The 24,387-nt window shown below is 34.9% G+C and overlaps 1 protein-coding gene across 7 annotated transcripts in view; it reads left to right on the top strand.

Annotated features, from left to right (window-relative positions):
* Rasal2 (RAS protein activator like 2) overlaps positions 1-24,387 on the top strand; it is a 361,482-nt gene that overhangs the window by 302,387 nt on the left and 34,708 nt on the right. For all 7 annotated transcript variants that reach the window (XM_046430001.2, XM_046430002.2, XM_046430004.2 and 4 more), the window contains 6 exons: positions 7,306-7,459; positions 9,540-9,638; positions 10,206-10,760; positions 13,262-13,406; positions 20,125-20,269; positions 22,164-22,400. In XM_046430001.2, the coding sequence (XP_046285957.1) occupies positions 7,306-7,459; positions 9,540-9,638; positions 10,206-10,760; positions 13,262-13,406; positions 20,125-20,269; positions 22,164-22,400 (1,335 nt within the window). The remainder of the gene's footprint in view (positions 1-7,305; positions 7,460-9,539; positions 9,639-10,205; positions 10,761-13,261; positions 13,407-20,124; positions 20,270-22,163; positions 22,401-24,387) is intronic.

Genomic DNA, 24,387 nt, shown 5'->3' with positions numbered 1-24,387 from the left:
AATGTACCTTAGGGCTGGGATTGTGGCTCAGTGGTAGAGTGCTCGCCTAGCACATGGGGACACTGGGTTCGATGTTAGCACCACATAAAAATAAATAAGTAAAATAATGGTATTGTGTCCATCTACAACTAAAAAAATATTTTAAAAAAGATAGATGTACTAAGATACTTTTTTAAACTTTGGTGATAATCACAAAAGAAAAAGAAAAAAGGAAAAATTTAGATTGTCTTCAGGGACTGGTTAAACTGTTAAAGGCCAATATAAAGGAAAATCATGTGTTCATTAAAAAGAGACAAGTTCTGTCTATGTGTTCCAGTGTGGACAGAAGTCAAAAATCATGAACCGAAATCAATTTCTATGCATGTATGAGTTTGTCAGAATGAACCCAACTACTGTGTATAACCATAAAGCTCTAATAAAAAATTTATTTGAAGTATGGTAGAATCCCATTTGTGATAAATATAAATGTAAATGTACATATGTATAAATATATATGCATATGTATATATTTAAATACATATGAATATATTAATATATTCCTATAATAAACACATAATTTCTAAAATTTTGTATATGTATAAATAGGGCGAGAGAGGGCTGCCTATATTAAAAAAATTCTAGAAGAATTCATAGGAATTAGTAATGGCATTTTCTATAGGAGATCAAAAAGGGTACCCTTATTTGTTCTTTGCCATCTATCCTTCTGAACTCTTGAATTTTACCAAAAGTGTTAACACTTTCTTGTTTTAGGGGAAAACATTAAAGCATGTTTTGTTTTGTTTTTTTTTTTTGGTTTGTTTTTTTTTTTTTTTAGTTTCCCTCTAGCTATTTCACTGTTGCCATTTTTTCAGACAGAATTGTTTTTGCTCCATTTTTTCACATCCCATCTGGTTTTTTGATTTTTTTTTTTATTTTTGTTTCCAACCCAGTGCAATTTCATTTGTCATTATTTCCATTCCCTAAAAACTCCTCTTGTAAAAGTCTTCAATTACCTCTCAATTCCTAAATCCAGGGGCTAGTATTAGTCTCTTAACACACTTGATTTTCTATAATAGTGGACAGTCTTCCGCCTCTGAGACCTCTCATCTCTGGGTTTTTTATGATACTTGAAATACCTAGTTTTTCTCTTTCGTATTTCTCAATCTCTGTCAGTTTTATAGATTTAAATGTTGATATTTCTCAGGTTATTTCCACATGTCCTCTTTCACTATTCATATCTACTGCCACAGTAACCTCAAACCCAAATTGTATAAAACTTGCTTTCATTTCTACTCTCAACTCAACCAGCATTGCCTCATATTTCCTATTCCCATGAAGGACATTACCATTTTTCTATCCTGTGGTTCAGGACAGAAATGACCAGTCATCTTTGATTTTACAGTTCTCCCTGACGCTGACAACGTTGCAGTCACCAAGGCCTAATTTCGTCCTATATATCTCTTAATTTCATCTACTTCTTACCCATTTCTGTCTGTCTAGTTCATGATCTTTACTTAGATTACTACCATAATCTATGAACTAGTCTCTTAGTCTTTCACTTTTTCTCTCCGTTTTGTACCCCTTTCTTTCTCTTCTCCTTAGCCAGAGTAGTCTTGCTAAGATACACATCTGATCATATCATTCCCCTCCTACCACCCAAAACCTTCATATGTTCATCCCCTGGTGTTGTGATCAAACTGAAAAGCCCATTACTACAAGTCCTATCATGATCTCTCTCAGCCCTCGTGATTTACCACTCTCCTACCAACCACCTGTCCCCACCACATCCATACTACACAAAGGCTGCACTCTGAATTTCTTTCAGTGTCTCAGCACACCAGGCTTTGCATACTTTTATTACAGGTCTTTTCACATGCTATCCATTCCACCTAGGTCTCTTGGCAGGACACTTGCATATTATGAAGTCCATCGATTTGAAGGTCACAACTTCACTTAACTTTTTCCTCCAAGAAATCTAATCTGAACCTCCAATTTAAGATCCCCTAAATACTCACAGAGCCTCTTTTGCATTCTTTTTCATAAGTCTAATTTCATTGTACTACAAGGCATTGTTAACTCTCTAGACTATATATAAACTGTGTGAGCATCAGGACCCTGCCTTTCTTCTTATCTTGTGTGTTTCTTGCACCTACCTCTAGTAGAACGCCTATGTGCAGTACATAGCAAGTAGCTGTTGGATAAATAGATGGATCTATACAGAAATTCACTTATTAGCCTAATGAGAAACTAATGATTAAAATGTAAATGTCTTTAAACTTCTCTAGTTCTTTCCTCTTTTATTAATCTTTCACCCTAAACCTTAATCTTAAGGCAATAGTGAAATTAAAACTCTAGCAATTAAATTCAATAAAAGAAAAAAGTATTAAGTCTTTTCACTCACTCTTAAATATGTTCATTGAGTTGGATTATGAGTGAAGTTTGATTTCATGTTTTTTTAATTCAGTATAGTTGTGTTCAATTTATATAATTGGTACTAGTAGATCTTAATCCATTTGCAACTTCAGAGCCAAAAAAAGCATATTATAATATAGTGCAGTTTCTATAAAGAATTTGTTCCCTAATGTCGGTCATATTGGAGGAAAGTAGAATTTTCTACTCCCAGAACATGTTTTAATATTTATAATCCTGCTCCTTACATTCACCTTCATTACATGTACATGGGATATCATTTTTTTCTGTGATGACAAATTTTCTTACCATGCATTTGCTCACTTTAAGTGACAATTTCAGGCTGACCAATGTCTTTCTTCATCCTTAGCAGCTGAGCTCATTAGACCATCCTGTCTGGAGGCTGAGAGCAGGGAGAGGAAGATCTGCAGCATAGACTGTGCTTCCATAAATAGTTTTTTATGTGGTGTATATTTTTAAGCTAACATAAAAATCAGCAAGTAACATGAGCAGCAGGGACACTATACTGGCTTTACCTGCAGTGCATAAACCATAAATCGAAATCCTCAGGGAAGATGCGGTTTTTAGTACACAATAGAACTCTTGTGAATGAGCCCTACTTCCTCTACCCCAGTCCAGGGAGGAAAATTTTTACAGTGTTTACTTTTGCAAAATACCTGATTGGAAAAAATGAAATCTGGAGAGCAGGTATAATTACATTTTTCCCAAATAAGATCTCAGTGCAATTTTTTAAAACCTTATTGGACTACGTATAAATTTATTGATACTGAATATTTTTCATTACTACCTGGGAAATTTTCAAACAAAATGAGTGCCTTAGGAATACAAACTGGTTAAAACATAGGTATGTTGCTGTATCTGCCTTGCTATCTAAACTGTCCCTTCTGGAATTCAGTGAAGCCATCTGGAATCATAACTGCCAAGCCAAGCAGAAACTCACCTGCACTGAGTCCAGGATTTTGTGTGGCAATAAGCATTTTTAATTAAAAGTTTCCCAGTTCCTAAATTTGGAACTGATTCTGTAAACACGTAGCAGATTGAGCAAGCAAGTCCAAGCATCATTGGAGCTAGGGTGGTGGAGAATGTGGCTTTTTAAAAAATTGAATGGGTAAGCTGAGAAAAATCCAGCTGTGTTTTATTTTAAATTGCACTAATCAGAGTTCTTTTACTCCTTTTTCTTTTCCTTCATTAGTGTATCTACTGTTGGATGTGTTGGTTCCCCAGCCTTCACTTTTAGCTTTTTTAAGACTGATTTCAGATAGGGATGAGGGTTAAAGCAACATAGTAGTAACAGAAAGCCTCTTTTGCCCTGTAGTTTATCTCTTAAATAGGTCAGAAGTAGCAGGTAATCTTCAACAGCAAAGCAATTAGATATTTAACCCTTATTTTCATGGTGCTGATGACATTAAAACAGAAATGTAAGTGGTGTTCCTTAGTTAGAAGTAAAATTGCCCCCTTGGAAGCAATTTTCCAGTTAAATCAAGAAATAGTCATATTGGAACCCTGAATTCTTCTTTTTTTTTTTTTAAGAGAGAGTGAGAGAGGGGGAGAGAGAGAGAATTTTAATATTCATTTATTTTAGTTCTCGGCGGACACAACATCTTTGTTTGTATGTGGTGCTGAGGATCGAACCCGGGCCGCATGCATGCCAGGCGAGCGCACTACCGCTTGAGCCACATCCCCAGCCCCTGAATTATTCTTATATGGTATTTAGGCTGATGGTGCAGGGGTTAGGGGACTCAGTCAGAAAAAGAACCTGGCCAGGGATCGAGGGACTTACATCTACTTTTGAGGCTGGATTAGGTTTCTTAATGAAACCTAATGTCAGAATGGACTGGGAAAAAAATTAGTTTTAAACTCATTATTCTCCCATTAAATTCTATTTTCCATTGGAGGAGTAAACTGTGGTGCCACATGGCTGCTCTAACTCTGTAGATGGTAGATTAAAGAAAAATCAATTCATATGAAGATACAAGAAAAAGTAAAGACTTGGGCGTTACCAATGCTTTTATATCAAAATATTTGCACAGAAAGTGCTTCCCACCACCACCCTGAGCCATTCCCAGGCTACTCCATTTTCCTGTTTATTGTAATCTTGCTTCACTGGGAATTACTTCTGTCTTGACACTGTCTTCCTAATTCAGGAAGGGCTTGCTTATTTATTCAATAGTAATGTTGAACATGTGAGTAATTTGGCTTTTGATTCATGTGGGTATATATGCACATACTGAACAATGGGAGATTCTGAACTATGTATTAATAATTGAAATTTCAGTAATTAGGAAGAGTTGAGTTATAATTCCAGACAGTCACTATAATATGTTTATGGCTGCTATTGGAAGTTAGATTTCATTGAAAACACAATGAAAAAATAATTTTATCCACCTTCCTCTGAAAGAAGAACATATGTGTAACCCAGATAAGTTCATGGGTAAGCACTAGAAACAATAAGCTAGAGGAAACAGAAGTGTGAGAGAAAGATTTTACTTGCAAGATAGAATGTAGAAATACGTACTAGTGAGAGAGTAAGAATCATATATGAAGCAAGCTAAAGCTAATTAGATTTGTTCCTAATCAAATTTTTAATATATGAGATTCTCCTCTACCCCCGGAGTTGCCTCAGTTTCTGCTCTACCGGCTTTGACTGAAAACTGTTAATGGAAATGGGTAGGGGCTTCAACATTCCTTCCTTTCTGTTTTAAAATAGTCACCTTTGCCAAGTTTGCAGAGCATGCTCTCTGTGTCCTTCAAGCCGAAGCTTCTTCCTGCTGCCTTCCAGCTCTAATCTCCTTATAGGTGTAGCACCATGGCAACAGGCCCAGCCTTGAGCCCAGGTACCTTGTTTGTGTTACCCAAGGGGCTAGATGTAGCCTGAAGGAAGAGAGGAAGGCATACTACTTGTCCTGCAGCATTTGGATGAAGATGACCTCTTGTACAGTGTTTGCCTTTCTGTTCTGCTTCTGTTGAAGACTTGAATAACACCTGGTGGATAGCATGTATCCAAAGATGGTATCAGTAACCAAAGTCAGCAGGGAAACCATCTTCTATTGGTTTCTGTCTTCTAAACAGAGAATCGTTTTCTGAGATGTAGTTCAGAAAGTGACTTGCTATATTGGACATGTGGCATCGCTATGATTTGGGGTTGCACCACCAGGTGGCTGTACAATTGTTTCATGTAGGTAGACATTTATTTTGTTTGAAATAACTTTGTGTTTTTGAAAACTTTTCCTGGAGAATTTAAAAAGTAAAGGTTAGCTTTTGGGCATACCTCCTCCTGTTTACAATATAACTTAATCTTTCCTGGTAAAATGCTCACCCCTAAAACATGAGAGGCTTTTCCCTCCAGGAACTCTTTCTGAGAAAGATGGATTGAAATTGTTTTATATTTGTTTAAGAAAGATGTTAGTAGTGTCCCATTGCCCCACCCTGGCTTCGTGTAGCATATAGGGAAAGGTTATATGATATAATTAAAGCAAAAAAAATTTAGCATTTATTTATTTATAATTGATGTGCTATATTTGGAGCACATTACTACAAACATGTCAATGTCTTACTCAGAAGCACAAAGAGAAATAAATGTGAAACTATTACAGTATTATATTTTTATATACATTATGGCATTAGTACCTTTTATGCTTACCTTGCCTTCTTAGTAGGATATATAATGTGAACTTCTTTACTTTAAAAATTGCTGAATATCAGAACACACATTTTTTTCAGCCTAATCTTTAAATGGCAGTTGATTTTGTTAGGGAGAAAAGAATGGACTAATAAAGTCCTGGTAGTTTTAGATGTCTCTTATTTCACAGAGTTTGAAACAAATAGAAATGGAGAAAGAACAGTCTTTAATGCTAGTTTCTTGAATCGTATAACTTTGTAATTTAACTAAATACTACACTGGCATTAGTGTTTCAGTTCCATTTAATGTTACCCTGCTTATTTTAAGAAATGAATGAAGTAGTTTATTTAGTGTACTTTACAAAAACAAATGTCTTTACACAGGCATTTCTTTTTATTCTTAGTACTTCTACTTGAAATACGTGTATTTAATTCTGGGTGTTTCAGTCAATAAATACTATAATTATTGAGTAAAACTGCATAACCATTCAGTTCTGGATTCAGCAATATTATACTTCATATTGTTTCACTCCTTTAATTCTTTCAAGAGGAAAGTCTGTAATACCAACTCCTATAGTGACAAGAAGCATGATTCCCACATTCTTTTTTAAAACAACTAGGAAATAAAATCAGCCAGAACATTTGAACAATGTCAACAAAGATCTGTTCTTCTATATGAAAGAGTTTGGGCATATTTTTTCATGGTGAGAACCTTTTTCAAGGCATTTTATGTGTTATTCACATTTATACTGTGAAGCATGGATAGAAGTAAAACCTTGCCAGAAAAGAATTCCACATTGAGGTGGAAATCAGGATATCTCCCTTTGAGGGAGTCCTATGCTAAAAAGTTTGGCACTGTGTGTGTGTGTGTGTGTGTATTTATTCTGTCAGAGTAAAAAGAAACAAAATGAGGGTTCAACCACTATTTTGTCAGTGCTTTAAGAGGAGATATAACCTGAATAGCATAGATTTCTGCATCTTCCAATATAAGAATGAGGTTAAAAAATAATGTTTGTGGAGGAGCTTTGAGCTCCTTTGAGACTAGTAAAATTATTGTTTTTGTGCTTTGTTGAAAAAAAAAAAGTATGTCCGTGTTCACATGGTTGTATGGTTATGTGTGCCATATGAATATGATTACTACTATTATAGAATTTTAATTTTTTCCTCCTTTACTTTTGTCCTTACATACGTGTTCATTTTTCATAAGCCTTCATTGCACTAGACCCTCATTTCCTTGTTGGCCAAGGTAACACTACCTGAAATATATTCTACATTTAGGGCTCGTGGGCTGCCTAAACTGAAAGAGTCACGTTCTCATGAATCCTTGTTGAGCCCCTGCAGCGCAGTAGAATGTCTGGATCTTGGTCGAGGGGAGCCTGTAGCAGTAAAACCACTTCATAGCAGCATCCTTGGGCAAGACTTCTGCTTTGAGGTAAAAAACAAAAAATGAAAAGTAAGATTTTCTATCCAGTAACATTATGATTTCATTACTGTCATGTTCTGATTTGATGATTTTAACTGGTTTTCTGTTGCTAAAAATTAACTAATTGTAAAGGAAAATTGGTAATTTATTAAACAAATTACATTTATAATTAAAGTTCTTAATGCTAACATTTCGTTCCTTTGGCCTTTGCCTGCATTTTAAAAAGTTGGGGGTTGAGGGTTTATCTCAATGGTAGAGCACTAGATTAGCACCCAAAAAGAAAAGGGGAGGGGGTGCTTAGTACATCTCAGCAGAGGTTACAGAACTAACAATAGCTTACTAAAATGTTAAATTTTTTAGTATTCATAAGGATGATACCTACTATGTTGTTATTTTTCTCCTGAAACCCTAAAGTCCCAATTTTAATGTTTTTTTTGGGGGGAATTTGACTCAATATTTTTTTTAGTTACAATATAAGCAGTTTTAGATCAAGGCCTATGTCTTTATTCTATAATCCCCTGCACCTAGCTTGATCCCTAGCACATTGTAGGTGCCTAATTTCTTGAATGAACAAATTGCCCTTCATCAGAAAATAAGACTATCACATTTTATAAAGTAATTTCTCCTTCCCCAGCTAAATTTAAACACTTGACTATTTGCATGTTAAATGTGAATATTGTGTGTGTGTGTGTGTTTGTGTGTGTGTGAAAGAGAGAGAGAGAGAGAGAGAGAGAGAGAGATTGTGTAAGTAATTATTAGGGTTAGAATTTAATTGAGTCCTATGCTAGATATTGTAGAAATTGAAAGATATTTGGTTCCTGTCCTTATGAACCAACACTGCCCAAAAGAAATATAATGTAAGCTACATATATAATTTTAAATTTTATGTAGTCCAAATATTCTCATATCAGCATGTAATATAAAGTTATCAATGAGATATTTTTATATTCTACTTTTAATACTACATCTTCAAAATCAGAAGTTTTTATAATTACAGCACAGCTCAATTTGGATCAGCCACATTTCAGGTACTCAGACACACCATGCAAGTACCTGCCATATCAGAACATATAATCTAATTTGATTTACATGATTATGACCTGAGATTGAGTTAATGTGTGAGAAAACTTCAGCAATTTGGGCAGGTCATTTATTAATGTTCTTTTTAATAAAAATCATTGAAATTGTCCTTATTTATGGAACTCAATTTAACAGACTGTATACTAAGCCCAGTGTTGGGTGGTAGGCAAATAGATGGGATATTTCTTCTTTTTTTTTTTCAATTTTTTTTTTAGTTGTCAGTGGACCTTTATCTTTATTTATTTATTTATATGTGATGCTTAGAATCAAACCCTGTACCTCACACATGCTAGGCAAGCACTTTACCACTGAGTCACAACCCCAGCCCTTTTTCTTTTAATATTTATTTTTTAGTTATAGGTAGACACGATATTTTATATTTATGTGGTGCTGAGGGTCGAACCCAGTGCCTCACGCATGTGAGGTGAGCATTCTACCTCTGAGCCACAACCCCAGCCCAGGATGTTTCATTTTTAAAGGATAGTTATGGTAGTGGTCAGGTTAACCTAATAAATGACTGGAAATCAGCTAGCTGGTTGAATTATGGAAGAGCAATGGATTCCAAAGACAGTAATACAATATTATTCACTCTCTTTAATTTCATTTAGTAGCAATCTATAATATTATAGCAAAGGCAGATTTGAGAAAGCTGATAAACTGTTTTGTGAAACTCTCTTCCTTTTATTAACTTATTTAACAGAATTGAGACTACTCATTTGCAGATAATTTAAGATGTGGCCTGAAAGATTTTTATTTTGAATTTTCTGAACCTAGGTCAGCTGAATTCTAAATAGCCTTTGTTTCCATACCTGGAAATAGGTGTGGATGCTACCTTGAGAACAAGTCAAAAGGCAGGTATAGATTTAGACATAATGAACTTCCACTAGCAAAGATCATTTTAGTTTCATGCAGTATTTTAGGTTCAGATGTATCCCTAACTCTTAAATGATATAACTAGGAAAAAAAGAGTCTTACTTTCTTTTTCTTATTTCTAATCTTTATGTTGAAGGTCACCTACTTAAGTGGAAGTAAATGCTTCAGTTGTAACTCTGCTTCAGAGAGAGATAAGTGGATGGAAAACCTTCGAAGGACAGTTCAGCCAAATAAGGTAATAGTGACTTTGAGTGTCTAAAAAACCCACTTTGTAAGCATTAAATTGATAGAAGATAGCTGCAGTGATAACATCTTAATTTTTATAAAGCTTAACAGTTTTTAAGTGTATGTGCCTGTTATGACATTTCAGTCTAAAAATAATTTTACTGCAGATATTATTGTTATGATTTTACCAGTGTAGATAAGAACACTCAGAAAAGTTAAGTGACCTGCCCAAGTCAGAAGCAAGTATATAATAGAAGTGGAATTAGAACACAAGTTTGTTAACTACACATCTGTTTTATATTTATAGAAACAAATCCAGTTGCTACTAGTTTGGCTAAATGAGAATTTACTATTACAAGATAATTTTTTCATCACAAGTTAAATAGAATATATGTGGTTCCCTAAGATTCGAAGACATTCTTGTTTGAGCTAGCTACTATCTTAAAGTAATGAGATAGCAAATAATTTCATTATTTGTTGTCTACTCTTAATAGAGTATATGATCGGCATCACTTTAAGAGGAAAATGTTCTTTTGAGATATCAGCTCACAAATTCAATTTTGTTGCCTCTTTGTAGGACAACTGCAGAAGAGCTGAAAATGTTCTCCGTTTATGGATCATCGAAGCCAAGGATCTTGCCCCTAAAAAGAAATATTTCTGTGAACTGTGCCTTGATGATACCCTCTTTGCTCGTACAACCAGCAAGACCAAAGCAGACAATATTTTCTGGGGAGAACACTTTGAATTCTACAGCCTTCCACCTCTTCATAGCATCACAGTTCACATTTATAAGGATGTGGAAAAAAAGAAAAAAAAGGACAAGAATAATTATGTAGGGCTAGTCAACATCCCCACTGCCAGCGTGACTGGTCGCCAATTTGTAGAAAAGTGGTATCCAGTGAGTACACCTACACCCAACAAAGGAAAGACTGGGGGACCTTCTATTCGGATTAAGTCACGTTTCCAAACTATCACCATTCTGCCTATGGAGCAATACAAAGAATTTGCAGAATTTGTCACCAGCAACTATACCATGCTGTGTTCTGTCCTAGAGCCAGTAATTAGTGTGAGAAATAAAGAGGAGTTGGCTTGTGCCTTAGTGCACATTCTTCAAAGTACTGGCAGAGCCAAGGTAAGTGGAAAAGGGAAATTGCATTACCTATACCTGAAAGCTTTTCTCTAACGTCTACAAAGAGATGAAGATATGGATGCTGAGGAGATCCAAATTAGAGAAATGTGCATTGTTATTGGTCACAAAAGAAAAGGAGAAATAAGAGTTAAGAAAGAACCTGTTAGCAGTTCTTAGATTCAGAAAATATAGGATTTATAAAACTTAAAATATAAAATGGAGGAACCAATAAATATTCAAAAGTCCATTTTCATGAAAGACAGATACCATAACCAGCTCTTTATTATCTGGTAAAATAAATGGTATGATTGACATGATAATCCCACAGTGTGTTCAGATTCCTTATCTTTAGTTCTAAAGTGTCATACAGTGGTTTTCTTCCCCACTATATTTTAAGATTAACGGATGTCTATAGCCCTTAAGCACAAAAGGAGGTATTCAAGAAGCGTGCTGGGTGTTAGCAAGAGTACTCATGGGATTAAAATCTTCATTTGGGATAAAAATACCAAGGGATGTTATACAGTTGGTGGCTGTTTCATAATAGCCTTATCTCATTTTATCCCATACAAAAGTAAAAGTCAAAAAAAAAAAAAAAAGAAATATGCTAATTGTAAGAACAACAACCAGTTAATGGAGTCTTTGACTTATCGGTCACATTTATGTTATTCGACCTTTAAATCTTAATTGGGCTGAGTCTCCAAGGTATTATAAGCAAACTGGTCATGGTAAGATTATATTTTAAATCCATAGATGTTCACTCCTACAGTGATTTATTTAGAACCAAACAGTAAAATAAAGTGCAATTAAAATTTCTTGATATAAGTCAGAATGTATCAATATGTTAGATATTTAGTTTCTTAACTGATTATCTTCTTGCTGATTATAATTTTTATGGTTAAATTTACTGATTCAAAATGTTGATCTTTCTGTTGTTAAAAAAACGTTTAAGAGTTGGGGTGAGGTGTCATTGAAATTTTGAGTCAGAAATTTTATGGATCTATTCTTTCTACTTCTTAGTTGCTGAAGGTTCAAGATGTACATGAGATTTTTTTTAAACAAATAATATACAATTTATGTACAATAAATGACACCCATTTTAAGTGCAGAAGTTCTGTGAGTTTTGACAGATTATGTACCTATTGAAACTACCACCTAATCAAGACACAGAATGTTGCCATCATCATTAAAAGTTCATTTTGCCCCTTACCATAAATTTTAAAGGTGATTCCTAAGTTCACCATTCTTGATATATTGTTGACCTGCTCCAGAATAAATTGCATTAATGTTTAAAATGTCTAATTTTATAAATCAGCATATTCCCTCTTTTGATTGGGAGCCCTTGAAATATCCTCAAAATATTAACATTTAAAATATTTGATGTTATCACATTTCCAACTGAACAATAATAAACACTGAATTTTGCATTAGGTTCTTTTAAGACTGTTGAGGAAGGAAGAGACTGTTATTTCAGGGCTTTATTTCTTCTCATGCCCTTCTGAATGGATGGATGGATGAATGAATGGATGGATGGGTAGATGGGTGGGTGAATGGGTGATTGGGCAGACATATGGGTAGTTAGCCTAGAAAGTGAGTTCAAGTGATGAATTCAAGAAATTCCATGTTGATACTGTGAGCCAATTTGACGTTATATGTTGAACATTTGTTATGTGTCACAAACTGTTAGGTGCTAGAGATATGGTGGTGAACAAAAACAGACCCTATCCTTGGCCTCATGGGGCTTGCAGTTTTCTGAGGAAAACATGAATCATATGAAAACATATGATTACAGAAATAAATGTGAGATTGCAATGAGAAGTACAGAGGACAAAAAGATACGTAGCACTTACTATAGGAGTGTGGAGCAAGGAGACCTGATTAGTGGAAGCATAGGAGCAGTGTTGGTCAGGGAAGTCTTCACTGAGGAAACTATGTGTAAACTAAGAGCCCAAGGATCCCAGGAATTAGCTCTATGACAAAGGGGGTGAGAGTGGAGCAGAACTGAGAACAGCATTTGTAAGGCTTTGTGGTGAAAAGAGAACATTATATTTAGAAAGATTTGGTGTTATGAAAGGACCTTAAGAAAGAGAGAGAGAGAGAGAGAGAGAGAGAGAGAGAGAGAGAGAGAGAGAGAAGAGGAAGAGGAAGAGGAAGAGGAAGAGGAAGAGGAAGAGGAAGAAAAGGCCCCTGATGCTAATGCTGGAACAGAATGTAGAGATTCCTGGTAGATGAGGCTGGAAAATAGATACCAGGAAATATAGACACTGACATACTGCATTTAGAATTATGATGTTTTTCAAAAGTACAATGGAAAATCTCTGAAGAAATTCTAAACTTAGGGGTAGTGATACGTAAGATTTTTCTCCTGAGTGCCTTTTTTCTTTTCAGTGAATCTGGTAGCTTAAGTTTTAGAGCTGCATTCCAGGATGTCAGATATTTTGCTAGTCTCTTCTAATGTATATTATTTATTCAGTTACTTTCTGCCTGATTGAACATTATTCTTCCAGGATTTTCTGACCGACTTGGTGATGTCTGAGGTGGATCGTTGTGGAGAGCACGATGTTTTGATCTTCAGAGAGAACACCATTGCCACCAAATCCATTGAGGAATACCTCAAATTAGTGGGACAACAGTATCTTCATGATGCACTGGGTATGGAAAAGGAAAATATCTGTTTTCTTTCCCTTTTAGTTTTAACTTATTTCACCCTCATGAGATAAATTATTTAGTTTAGCTAACTAGAGTTTTAAGGTTTTAGTTTCAGCTGTGAGAAGTCTCTTCAGGAAAACAGTTTATTACAGTATGGGTGGAAATAGCCCTTCTGTATATGCAGCTAAGTTCCTGATTTTTACATATAACAATATTAGTGGGTGTTACTACTACACGAGAGGTGGCCTATTTCCCCCAAGTGGTGAGTTTTAAATCATAGTACAAATATATTACCTAATTCTTAAAAGAGTTAGCCTAACATTTGTTATCATGCATAACAAACCTCTAATCAAAACTGAAGAAACTCTTGCCAGCCTATAGTTCCAAATTTCTGACTTCAAGGTCTAGAATTTTCTGTTGTTGTTGCTTGTTGGCTTATTTTTTGTGCTACTGGGGCTTGAACCCAGTGGTGCCCTACACTGAGCTACCTCCCAACCCTCTGTTTTGTTTTGTTTTCTTTTTTGAGACAAGATCTCACTAAATTGTCCACTTTGGCCTCGAACTTATGATCCTCCTATCTCAGCTTGAGTCACTGGGATTATAAATGTTCCACCACCACACCCAGGTGGATTTTTTTTTAACATAACAGATTTTTGTCCAATCATTAGCTCTTATTGACTTGGCTGCTCACTTATTTCAGACTTGGTCATGAACTCAGTCATTAACTATTAGAAGTAGGGCACCGTCTGGGCTCTGTGGTGTGTACCATTGGTGGCCTATAGAACCATGAAGTGAGCCATATGTGAGTGATGTTATATATTCATTTTTGGAGTAATTTTAAATTTTCTAGTAGTCTTAATATAAAAAGAATAAAGAGAAGCAGGTTAAATAAACAGCATATTTTATATAACCCAGTGTATTCAAATATAACTTAACTAATCAATGTAGAAATTATTGATGAGGGATCTTATAGTCTTCATATTCTGAAATTCAGTGAATAGTTTACAGTTACTGAAAATTTTAATTTGCACTAGCCGCATTTCTGGTGCCGCATTTCTGTTACACTTAGTAAAGGTATGTTGGTGACTGGAGATTCTTGTTCTTAAGGATCTTACAATATAGGAAATAAGAGTTTTCCCAGTAACCAAAGAAAGAGAAATCCTGTTTTCTCAAATAATTTTTTAAAATTAATTTCAACTTGACAGAATGTAAACTTTCCCTTATGGTGTGTGTATACCTAGAATGGTAGGAAGGTTGTAAACATACTTTGGGCAAGAGCAATGACAGGGATTAGCATGGGAGGTTGAGGGGACTGCATGAACAAAAAGAGAGATAAGAGAGTTGGACGTAGTGACACAAGCCAATAATCTCAGCTTCTGGGAAGCTGAGGCACTGAGGCAGAAGCATTGCAAGTTTGAGTCCAGCCTCAGCAATTTAGCAAAACCCTGTCTCAAAATAAAAAATAAAAAAGGAATGTGGATATAGCTCAGTGGTAAAGCACTGCTGGGTTCAATCCCCAGTACCAAAAAAAAAAAGAGGTGAAAGAATCAGGCATTACGGAATAAACCATTAAGTGGCAAAAGGACATGAAAGAGATAAGTGAACAACAACAAACAATTAGAAAATAATTAGAGCCAGTATTTTCAGATCCTAATTAAAGATTTTTATTTTGTAGGAATCATTAGAAAGCAACTGAAAGTTTCGAGTATGTTATTTTCAATGAAATTAATGTAAGATTAATTAATGTAAGATTAATTTCAATGAAATTAATGTAAGATGGATTGACAAAGAAAGCAACTGAATGCAGAAATCAGTTAAGAAGCCTGGGGCTGGGGTTGTGGCTCAGCGGTAGAGCACTTGCCTAGCATGTGCGAAACCCTGGGTTCAAACCTCAACACCACATAAAAATAAATAAACAAAATAAACGTATTGTGTACAACTAAAATAAAAATATTTTAAAAACTATAAGAAGCCATTGTAATAAGCAAGGCAAGAAATAAAGAGATTGTAATGAGGCAATCTCTGCAAATAATAATAGAGAAAAGATGGATATGAGAAATGTTAAAGTTGAACTGATAGGACTTGGCAGCTTTTTCGGTTCATGGAAAAGTAGGAAGTAAGAAGGATCAAGTGTTATCTAGAATTCTGGACCTTTGAGAATGTGGGGGGGTATGATGAGATTTCTTAACAGAAATTATAGAAATAGTTGGTTTGGAAGAGAGGAACTGTTATTTGAAGTTCTGGTAGGAAATCTCAGGGATTTTAGGTAAGAAAGCAAGCCAGGACATCTGTCTAGCTGGCTGTTGGAAATTTGGACCTAACTTACCCATGTGAAGGGGAAAAATGAATCTATGAGGTTACCAGAGCAGGAAAACACATGAGCCAAAGACAGATCTCACAGTGCACAGATCTCTGGGTTTATGGTGTAGAAGAAAGAAGAAGAATCCAAAAGATCAGAGAGAGAATGCCAAAGAAAGAAAACCAGGGAAACACTAAGTCCTAGATAACAGTAGAGAGCATTCCTACTTATCTTCAACTCTAGTTGCATACTGCAGTTTAAGGTCTAATAGTAATTGATGAGAGTAATAGATGGATTTTCACTAACATTAGGAAAGGTACTGAAAGATTATTAGTCTCATTTACATAAAGAGCTTATTACAATCATAAATTATATGTCATGGTTCACTTTAATTTCTGTTGTCTTATACAAATCAACAACGAGACACCTCAAACAATATTCTCCATTCAAAGGACATAGGGGTGAAATTTGTTGACTACCTCCTTTGAAATCAGATATTCATATTCTAAAAATCAATGTGGGACAGGATTTCTGAGTGAAATAATTTCCAAATTGAATTGTGGATACAAGTCCTTTGATATGACAGTGAATAATTAAATATCTGATTAACTCAATGAGGCATGAAAATAGTTCAGTAAACACGGGAAGAAATTCAGGTAACCCCTCCAAGATCTCTGCTACCTTACCTGTTATCTAAGAAACAGGTTGCTGAAAATGGCTGCTGCTTCTAAGAACATAAACAGAAACAATTGGCAACCTATTCAAAACAGGGGTTGGATTGTCTTCTTCCCAAAGTTTTGTTATATTTCATACACCTTGAACAAAAAAAATAGATGCATCTGTCTTTGAAAAATTCTCAGAGAGGATTGATATTGCCAGTCAACCTGTTCTTTAGCCTGTCTTCATTTATCTGAATAAAAGCATTACTCTTTACTGCATGGTCTCTGCCTCATTTAGGTTTAAATCTTCCATCTGTTAACCCCCTTTACCTACTGGATTGAAGTGATTCATGTTGGTGTCCTATGACACACAGGAAATACCATCTGTGAGACACATGAAATAAGTCCCTCAAAAGGTCCAATTTTCACCCTGGTGAAAATTGATAAAAGCAGATTTCTATATCCATACCTTTTAACCTATTCCTAACACATGAAATGTTAGTGCTAGGTAATAGTTAATGCTTTTCATAAAGAACACGTCATAGAACATTCTGGACACAAACTTACATTTAAACAACCTAAGCACCTAGTTAGGCTCTGATTATTTTCAAGGCTTCCTTGTCTAAGTAGTGGATCCAGGATTTTGATCCCAAATGTGTCTGGCTGCAAAGCCTTTACTTTTTCTATGTGCTACCACCTTTTATTTTTTATTTTTTTTATTCTAATTAGTTATACATGAATTCATTTTGACATATTTTACACAAATGGAGCACAACTTCTCATTCCTCTGGCTGTACATGGTGCACAGTCACTCCAGTAGTGTAATCATACATGTAAATAGGGTAATAAATGTCTGTCTCATTTACCATCCTTCCAATCTCTACAGCCCCATACTCATACCCCTCAACACAAACCAAAGTTTCTTTCCTATCCCCTTGCCCCACCATGGATCAGCATCCACTTGTCAGAGAAAACATTTGGCTTGTGGTTTTGGGGGATTGGCTTATTTCACTTAGCATGATATTCTCTAGTTTCATCCATTTACCTGCAAATGCTATAATTTTATTCTTCTTTAAGGCTGAGTAGTATTCCATTGTATATACGTACCATTTTCTTTATCCATTCATCTCTTGAAGGGCATCTAGGTTGGTTCCATAGTTTAGCTATTGTGAATTGAACTGCTATAGATATTGATGTGGCTACATCACTCTAGTATGCTGATTTTAAATCCTTTGGGTATAAACCGAAGAGTGGGATAGGTAGCTGGGCCAAGTGGTGGTTCCATTCCAAGTTTTCTGAGGTATCTCCATAGTGCTTTCCATAGTGGTTTACTAATTTGCAGTCCCACCAGCAATGAATGAGTGTATGTTTTTTCCCACTTCCTCACCAACATTTATTATTGCTTGTATTTTTGGTAATTGCCATTCTGACTAGAGGGAGATGGAATCTTAGTTTTGATTTGCATTTCTCTAATTGCTAGAGATGATAAACATTTTTTAAGTTTTTTTTAGTTGTTGATTGACCTTTATTTTATTTATTTTTATGTGGTGCTGAGAATTGAACCCAGTACCTCACACATGCTAGGCAACCGCTCTACTATTGAGCCACAACCCCAACCCAATGAACATTTTTTGATCGATTGTATTTCTTCTTCTATAAAGTGTCTTTTCAGTTCCTTAGCCCATTTATTGATTGGGTTATTTGGTTTTTTGGTATTGAATTTATTGAGTTCTTTATATATTCTGGAGATTAATGCCCTATCTGATGTGTGTGTGTAGTAAAGATTTTTTCCATTTTGTAGGTTCTCTCGTCATCTTATTGATTGTTTCCTTTGCTGAGAAGAAGCTTTTTAGTTTGAATCTATCCCATTTATGGGATCTTGATTTTACTTCTTGCACTTTAGGAGTCTTGTTAAGGAAGTCAGGTCCTAAGCCAACATGATGAAGATTTGGGCCTACTTTTTCTTGTATTAGACATAGGGTCTCCATTCTCATGTCTTTGATCCACTTTTGAGTTGATTTGTGGACAGGGTAATATCCAGAATAGCCAAAGCAATTCTTAACAAGAAGAGTGAAGCAAGAGGCATCTCAATACCAGACTCTAAACTATACTACAGAGCAATACTAACAAAAATAGCCTTGTGTTGGTACCAAAATAGACATGTAGATCAGTGATACAAAATAGAAGACACAGAGACAAATCCACATAAATACAATTATCTCATACTAGAAAAAGACACCAAAAACATACATTGAAGAAAAAATAGCCTCCTCAACAAATGGAGCTAGGAAAATTGGAAATCCATATGTAACAAAATGAAATTAAACCTCTGTCTCTCACCACCACCTTTTCTGAATATCAGTTTGCTTCTTATTCTCTAAGCATGTTTCTTCCAAATTTTCATTTCCCATCCTGTCATAGCTATTTTTAAAAGCTTTCATTTACCTTAGTACTAACAATTTTGATATAAAAATGTTTCCTATTGCTACTGCTACTTGATTTGGTAGGAATTATTGCTCACCTTTAAGAAGTGTTATAACTAACCTGAACCTCAAATAATAGAAGGATCCTTGAAAGCTCCACTCTTTAATAAAGACCTGTTAAAGAAAACCAGAATACATCCTGCCATCTCTGATAAATGTTTTTTGAAATTAGGCCCTGTCGTGTATGCCTGTAATCCCAGCAGCTGGGGAGGCTAAGGCAGGAGGATCGTGAGGTCAGAGCCAGCTTCAGCAACTCAGCAAGACCCTGTCCCTAAATAAAATATCAAAAAGGACTGAGGATGTGGCTCAGTGGTCGAGTGTCCCCAGTACACCCCCCCAAAAAAAATGTTTATTGAGCTCCAGAAGGCCTTCTAGAGTTTCATGCAGGGTTAACATTTGACCTCCCCAGTGCTATCTCAAAGTTAAAATTAGAATGCTTCAAGAGCTATTCAAGGTGATAGGGATTTGAACATGATTCGAAGCTTGTTCTTAACCTCCAAGCATATTCATTCTAGAAATGAGACAGAAATGAATAAATAAGCACAAAACAGTATAAAATTTGGAACACTATAAGCATACAGGTATAGTATGTAGTAAAGGATGAACAGGTAAGGTAATGATTTGTTCTTTTGGAGAATACTAGGTGTAGCTTTATATGGGATAGGTTGTATAAGGGCTTCTAAGCTAAGTTTCTGTGGAAAAACATTAGGGTATATAAAAAGGGACCTGCTATAATTTGTGCCAGATTAAATGACTGTCCCCATTATAAGAAATAGGTCTAGAGAGCCTCACTTACCTCTGTGGGGTTGGAGTTAGGGTTAGGGTTAGACTTGGCACCCACATGGCCCCTAGGACCTTACTTAGGTGGGCTATTCAATCTGGCTCGGGTTGTTATTCTACGATAATTAGTTTCTCTGGTAAAGGTAGCCTTATAACAAATTACAGGTTTGTGCTAATTTATTTGTGGGTTCTAGTAAAAGATAACTACCTTGTTTAAAGTCATATTGTTACTATTTTTATAAATACTATATTGATGATGTTAGTAGTTGCTATTATTCTACTTCCAGGTTAAAGAAAATAAACATGGTATGTGGGATATGAGAACTATTAGGTTCCAAAACAGTGAACTTTTGTGAGCAGTCTTTTGTGCTTCCCATATGAAGTCTGAGGAAAAAAAAATCCCATTATAGATTTTAGGACAGAAATCCTAAATCCTTTTATCCTATTCAGGAAGATACTAAATATAGTTATATTTTCTGTCACCTTTTCTCCTCAAATAGGGGAGTTCATCAAAGCTTTGTATGAATCGGATGAGAACTGTGAAGTGGACCCTAGCAAATGTTCATCTAGTGAACTGATAGACCATCAAAGCAACCTAAAAATGTGCTGTGAACTGGCTTTCTGCAAGATCATCAACTCGTACTGGTGAGCTGGTGTCCATGGTAGACCCTTGCTCGTGGAACTTAAGTTTCTTCATATAAAAGTCATCACAAAGGGAGGACTTAAGGGAAAAATTGAAAGTTACCTTAATATATTCCTAAAATATAAATCTCCATTTTAAGCAGATATTCTCCTTTTTTATTTTCAGCTTTGCCACAATTAATTTTACTGAAAAATCTGTGTGTCCTTAGCACACAAACATGATTAATGTTAAATTTGCATTGATGTCTTTGCCCACTGAGAATGCATGAATATTGAAAAGAAAGGGATTTGGGGAGAGGAACATTGGGGAACACAAGAGAAAAACAGATCCTAGTTCAATCCATGGACACTAATGATAACCATTGAGAAGCAAATGCTGAGAAACATTTTTTTTTCTTTTTTGGTACTAGGATTTGAAGTTGAACCTGGGGGCACTTCACCACTGAGCTCTGTCTCTAGTCCTTTTTATATGTTTTATTTTGAGACAGGGCCTTGCTAAGTTGCTGAGGCCAGCCTTGAATTTGCAATCCCCCTGTCTCTACATCCATGTCACTGGGATTATAGGCATGCACCACCACAGCCTACGAGAAATATTACTTCTTGAAGGGGAGTGTACAAAGGGTTCAACCATTAAAATAAACATCATTTTGCTAGTTGCTCTTGAGGCATAGAAAATAGGACAGAAGAAGGCCTTCTGGAGTTTCTTGAAGGGTTAACATTTGACCTCTCCGGTGCTATCTCAAGGTTAAAATTAGAAGAAGAAAACAAATAACTAGAAGGATGCTGACCACCTAGTACACTGTGCTTCACTGGGAGTTTAAATACCCATCCAGGATGGTATGCTTCAGCAGACCTCACAGTTTTTAAAAGCTTTCATTTACCTTAGTACTAACAATTTTGATATAAAAATTGTTTCCTATTGATTTTGTAAGAATTATTGCACACCTTTAAGAATTGTTATAACTAGCCTGAACCTCAAGTAATAGAAGGATCCTTGAAAGCTCCACTCTTCTTTAATAAAGAACTGTTAAAGAAAACCAAAATACAATGCACAGTTTACCTTTTTGTTGTTTTTGTTGAAAGAAACTCAGATCTCAATTATAAAGTTTAGAAGTGGAGATTTATGTTTGCCTAAATCTGTAAAATATAAATAGCATGAGTTATTAAAAACAGCCACTTTCCACAAAATGGATAAAGACTAAATTCAAATGCAGAAAATATTAAAATTTTATAGTAATAAAAATTTCAATTATAGAAAAAATAAGTATTCAGAATGGCCAATTTTGAGATTGAGGAATGTGGGCACTGATGTTTGTCTTGCTGGTTTGGGGATAATTTGATAAATGTATATAAATTAAAATGTTTATTTCCTTTCTTCTAACAGTTCATAAGAGAAGTACTTTTGAACTATCTATATAATCTTTCCCATAATTTTAATTCTACATCCTCTAAAACCCAAAGTATTTTTCTAGCTTTCTAGCTTTTCTAATCTTGAATAGCTGTGTTCATGAATTTTAGTCATTGCTGTACCCCCAGAAATTGGTGAGATTGTGGAAGATTTTTGATGAACAATCTTTAGAGAAATCACAGTAAGCTGTACTAAACTAGATGGTTTCATCAGGAGTCTCATGACATTTACCCTTTTTGCAAAACTAAATATACATTAATTCAGAGTTTTGTAGTTTCCAGTTTCCAGTCTCCATCTGGTTTTCTGTGATTTCCTCACCACCTCTCTGCCATGAATTGGGCAGATCCTCATCTTTGCGTCTCTCCTAGGTCTTCCTATAGCCTGACTGTAATACAGAGGTGGGCTGAGTCAGAGTGGGATCATTTGTGCTTTCATGGGTTATGGTATTTTCGTATTTAGAGGTTTTTGATTTTTTTTTTCCTTCCCCAGTGTTTTCCCTCGTGAATTGAAAGAAGTGTTTGCATCATGGAAACAGCAGTGCCTGAACCGCGGCAAGCAAGACATCAGTGAGCGGCTCATTAGTGCCTCATTGTTTCTCCGTTTTCTTTGCCCAGCCATTATGTCTCCCAGTCTCTTCAACCTTATGCAAGAGTATCCTGATGACCGTACATCTCGGACTCTAACTCTTATTGCCAAGGTCATTCAGAACCTGGCCAACTTTGCCAAGTAGGTGATGCTACCTACCATAACCACTCTAAAAACACATGGTTTTAAAAAAAATAACATGAGTCCTAAAATTTGGATCAGACTGATGAGCCTCATTACTCCCTATTACCAGATTTTTTTGTTATCAATAAAAATTGAAAAACAGCAAAAAATTGGAAGTAAATATTAAATAACCATGGTATACACATTCAGTGAAATATTCATAGCCACTTAAAACATTGTTTTCAAAGAACAAAAATATGGAAAATGTTGAAGATAAAATTCAGTGAAAAGTACTAAAAAAAAGGACGATATATAACATGATACATATGTTATAATTCTAGCAATATGAAAACACAAGAATCTAAGGAAGAACAGTAAGATGAATTTTTATTTATTTTTACATGGTATTGAGAATCAAACCCAGTACCTCACACATGCAAGGCAAGTGTGCTACTGCTGAGCCACAGTCCCAGACCAAAACTTGGATTTTAAATTGAAAAAAAATCTGTAAACATTATTTGGGGGACAATTGGTAGAATTTAAATATGGACTGTAGATGATTCATAAATCATGTTTTTAAAGTTTTAGTATGAAGATGGCATTGGCTTATGTAGAGATACTCCTTTTTTCTGAATAAAATGATGCTAAGTATTCAGAGGTGATAATGTCTATAACTTAGTTTAAAACAGTTCAAAAAAATAGCATAATATAGAGAGAGAGAAGAGTGAAAGCAAATTTGACAAAATTTTAACATTTGGTTAATGTAGATGAAAGATATATAGTGTTCATTGTGTATTTTAACCTTTTTTTAAAAAAAAAATTTAAAAAGTTAGGAGACTATAATTGTACTTATATGTAAATAGCAGATATGTTTTAGTAGGTAAATGGATGTACCCATAATTTATCTTTCTGAAGAAAGAAAAATGAAACATTTTTCATTGTTTTTAACTTTTTCTTCAGTAAGTTTGTATTGTTTTATAATTTATTGAAAATAAGTTTTAAAAATAACTGGAAAAGAATTCACACTTGCAAAATTGATCATAGATGTATTTAATATTAAGGCTTAAAAACAAGTTTCTATTAGTAGTATGTTGAAGAAAATAATTAAAACTTTAATGAAACAGGATTTTTTTAGTATAAATTGTGATTTTTTTATAAGTCCACTATTTTAATTTTGTGTACCCTGTATATATAAGCCAAAGCAGAAATATAGTATACTTACCCATATTTGAGCTAATTCTGATAAAAAAATTATTTCTAGATTATTTTTGAACAAGTTTTTTTATAGACTTAAATAGTCTCCGAAGATAGCTAGAACCTATTTAGTAGAAATAATGAACACAACCAAAGGCTTAAAGAAGAAAAAGAATAAGTAGTTTCCCCTTATCCAAGATTTTGCTTTCCAAGGTTTTAGTTTTACCCATGGTCACCCATGATTCAAAAATATTAAACTAAAGATTTCAGAAATAATAAGTTTAAAATTAAATGCCATTTTGAGTAGCATAAGGAGATGTCATGCTGTCCAGCTCTGTCTCACACAGGGCATGAATCATACCTTTGTTCCGTGTATTCATGTTGTATTTGCTACCAACTTGTTGTTAGTAACCATCTTGGCTGTCAGATTGTCGAAGTATCATAGTGCTTGTGTTCAAGTAACCTTATTTTACTTAACAGAACAAGAGTTTTGATGTTAGAAATTCAGAGATGCTAAAGAGAAGCTATAGAGGCTGTGTTTAAATGAAAAGGTGAAAGTTTATCATAGTTATGTATGTGTGGGGGAAAGCATAGTATATATAGGGTTCTGCACTACTCACAGTTTCAGGCATTCATTGAAGGTCTTGTACTAAATACCATGGATAAGGGGGAAGAAGTGAAATACTGTATAATGTATTTAGGAAACTTTGAAGAAACAATCAATATTAAAATTTACACTGGTGAACATTTAGTCGATAAATAAGGGCTATATCATAGAGAGCTTTAAATACCAGAGCAGGGGGAAATGAGT

Source organism: Marmota monax, unplaced genomic scaffold, assembly GCF_021218885.2.
Source record: "Marmota monax isolate L192 unplaced genomic scaffold, Marmota_monax_Labrador192_F-V1.1 WCK01_AAM20220418_F8-fsc00055, whole genome shotgun sequence".
Taxonomy (NCBI): Eukaryota; Metazoa; Chordata; class Mammalia; order Rodentia; family Sciuridae; genus Marmota; species Marmota monax.
Note: the sequence above shows the minus strand (reverse complement) of the source record. Positions and strands in the feature narration are given on the sequence as shown.